At 42.9% G+C, this 3,245-nt stretch overlaps 1 protein-coding gene across 1 annotated transcript; it reads right to left on the reverse strand.

The window, feature by feature from the left end:
* Positions 1 to 2,573: 2,573 nt before the first annotated feature.
* On the reverse strand, positions 2,574 to 3,245 carry LOC149232943 (uncharacterized). The gene has a single exon (XM_089382050.1). The coding sequence runs from the start codon at positions 3,243 to 3,245 to the stop codon at positions 2,574 to 2,576; it is 672 nt and encodes a 223-aa protein (XP_089238176.1).

Raw genomic sequence — 3,245 nt, forward strand, 5'->3', positions numbered from 1 at the left:
GAGTTAGGACCTATCCAAAGATATAATTAGGCCCTCATCTCAAGGAGGTAGCTCATAGGGATAAGACAAAGAGGCCAAGTTGGGATGATTCGACCTCATCTATGCGAAACAACCTCGAGCTCGCCGCTCTGGAAGCTTCTAGATCACGGAGCTTCTCATCCTCTTTGGGAAAATTACCTTTTTGGGATCATCGTAGGTATGCAAGTAAATAGAGCGATGCCATCATAGGTCGAGTATAGTGCAACATGCGATCATCGCGGTTTTTAGCCTCATAAGAGTGATGATCCTAAAATTAGGGTTTAAGAGCTATTTCATTAAGGGGAAGCTCAAGGCATTTTCCAATGAATGTCTTAGGGAGGATCTGAACTGCATATATGAATGAGTGCACTGCATTATGGTCATTTTTCAAGCAATTCGGGGTGTGTCACAGGGAAGTGCCAGAGGTGTGACAAAATACTGTGTAACATCAAGTCTATGATAGCAATTTATATTTTTACTAATGTTGATTTCTTACTATCTTTTTCTTTATTTCATTTAAAACTTTATATATATAGACGAACCTAATGGCGAACCTCATCAAAAAATTCGAAACCGAATCAAATCATTTCCGAACCCGAACTCGAACCTGAACCATGTGGCTTAGATTATTATTAAGTTTAACAATTCTATTGATTTATCAAGAATGAATTACATAACATCATACTACACCAATCTTCCCCTAATCATGCTACATAACATTACATATTATTATTATTATTATTTATTTTTGCTTTTTACATATACATATACATATATTTTTTTCCTCTGGAAAAATCCGTAAATTTTTCATTAATATGAAAAGATTACATATGTAGATGCTTTATCGCATATGCCATGATCGCTGTGGATCTGTACATTTTCAAAAATTACATTGTTCATTTGTCTGATATAAACACTTTACAATCCTGTTTTGTCTGTAAAAAAAGTTTGTTGCCTTTCAGCAACCTTCAGTTGTTCAAAAATAAAAGGACTATGCAAAAAATTGTGGTTTGTAAAACTGCTGCCGATTTTGTTATGTTAAGTATGGGGTAGACCCACTGTAGGATATCGCGGGTCTGTATAGGGCCTATGGTAGAATTTTCGTACTTGCTGATCCAAAATTTCAGTGATCTCCCATGTGCCACGATCCATCAGCGCGGCCTCCTTGGACAATTTGTCAGCCTCCATATTATGTTCCCTGTAAATGTGAGCAACAGTGATATGAGAGAAAGCTTCTTTGAACTGCCGAACTTCATCCATTATAACTTTGAGTGTGTGCATGTGACATGTAGAAATCTCATTGAACCAATTTGTAATGATCTGGGAGTCCCCATATATGTTGATGCTAGTGCAATGATGACTAAGTGCAAAATGCAGGAGGTGACGCAATGAGATGAGTTCATCATAATTGTTTGTTCCAGCCCCCAAGCCAGCTTTGATATGGTAGAAGTGATTTGAGTTTAGGTGCAGAATGAAGCCACCCCCACAGCTTTGAGCATTTGCAGCTCCATCGAAGTATGCCCATGGAGTGCCTGGATCGATGTTTGGTGGAGGGTTGGGACGACGGGCTTTTGAGGGAGGCAGGTCAGGTAACTCATTGTATGCTGAGATAATGCCTGCTTCAATGAGAGGCCATCGAGGAACTTTTTCATCAAAAATCAGGCTGTTCCTGACTTTCCAAACAATCCAATTAACAATAATAGGGAGGTTTGCCGCCTTCGAACCTTTGTGCCTTTTGTCCCAATCAATCCATGCACTGATTGGTTCGGGACCACCCCATTCCCCATTGTAGGGAATGAATGGCTTTATATTGATCCATATTTGTTTTACAGAAGAGCAGTGCAGAAATAGATGCGCAGAGGATTCTGAATCCACTTTACAGAGGGCACATCTCGTCGGACCATGAATTGCTCGTCGCATAAGATAGTCACCCGTGGGTACCTTGTTTCGCAGGACGCACCAGGTAAAAATCTTAGACCGGGGCGAGGCTGAGAGCTTCCATATTTTTTGCCACCAACTGTCAAGAACCTCGGGCTTTTTTTGGATGATGAGATGTGTGTATCCCTCCTTTGGAGTGTACAATCCGCTATCAGCTTGATACCATATCAGTTCATCCGGACCCTCAGTAATTCTGATGTGGGATTCCATCAGGGCAGCACAATAATCTTGCCAGGTCGTGTGCCATCTCACTGGAAGGTTTAGATGGAATGCAGTCTTCCAAGCCTGGTGAAAGATGTCTGAGTGGTCCTGATCCGCAATCTGAGCAATTACTTTGATGTCGTGTGCAGACAGGAAGTCGACCAGGTCCTGCGGCAGCAAGTGTCTCCCCCCACTGCCACTCCAAGGGTCGAGACCAACTCGTGCTCTATCCCCGCTTTTTATTCTCCAAACAATGTTGTTTCTGATGAGTGGCAGAGCATGAAGCACCGCCTTCCAGATGGATGATATCCCAACTTTGTTCCAAGTTGGCAGTCTGAGCCAGTCCAAAACATTTCGGGGCCAAATGTCTTTGTGGTAAACAATGGAGGTCCATAGACTGTGAGATGTCATCAGGGTCAGCCCATCTTGGCTGCCAGAGCACAGGCGAAAGAGGGAAGGTCCTTTAAACCCCAACCACCCCATTTCTTGGGGAGGGCAATCGAATTCCATCTAATCCAAGCGAATGTGCGCTTTTCTTTGTTGCCAGCCCAAAGATATCTGTTACAAAGACGCTGAAGCTTTGATAGGATGTTTCGGGGAATCCAAGCGAGCGCCATCCAAAAAACCGGTGTAGCTTCAAGCACGGATTTGATCAAGGTTAATCTACCGGCTCCGGATAGATATCTAAAGCTCCAGCAAGAGATTCTTTTCTCCACTTTTGCTACCAGCCACACCCAATCTGCGATCCTTTGAGAGGTGGGTTTAAGCCAGAAACCCAGGTATTTTAGCCCCCTGTCCAGAGGATGGGTGGCGAAAGGAAAAGCCTGGCTTGCAGCATATGATTCATTTACTGATGTGCCAACCAGAGTGATTGAAGATTTTGTCCGGTTTACCTCCTTCCCTATTGCTTTAGCAAAGAGCTTTAGAATTCTGCTGAAGGTGGAGATATCCTGTATGCTGCCATCTAGCATGATAAGCACATCATCGACGAACAGAAGATGTGTAAGAAAACACTCATCTGAGATTTTTAGACCCCTGAAAGATCCATCCCTTTTTGCTGAGATAATTAACCGACTGAGGGCTTCCAT

This window comes from Pinus tabuliformis, chromosome J (assembly GCF_031772625.1).
Source record: "Pinus tabuliformis cultivar Carrire ecotype Pingquan chromosome J, CPIR1, whole genome shotgun sequence".
Classification (NCBI taxonomy): Eukaryota; Viridiplantae; Streptophyta; class Pinopsida; order Pinales; family Pinaceae; genus Pinus; species Pinus tabuliformis.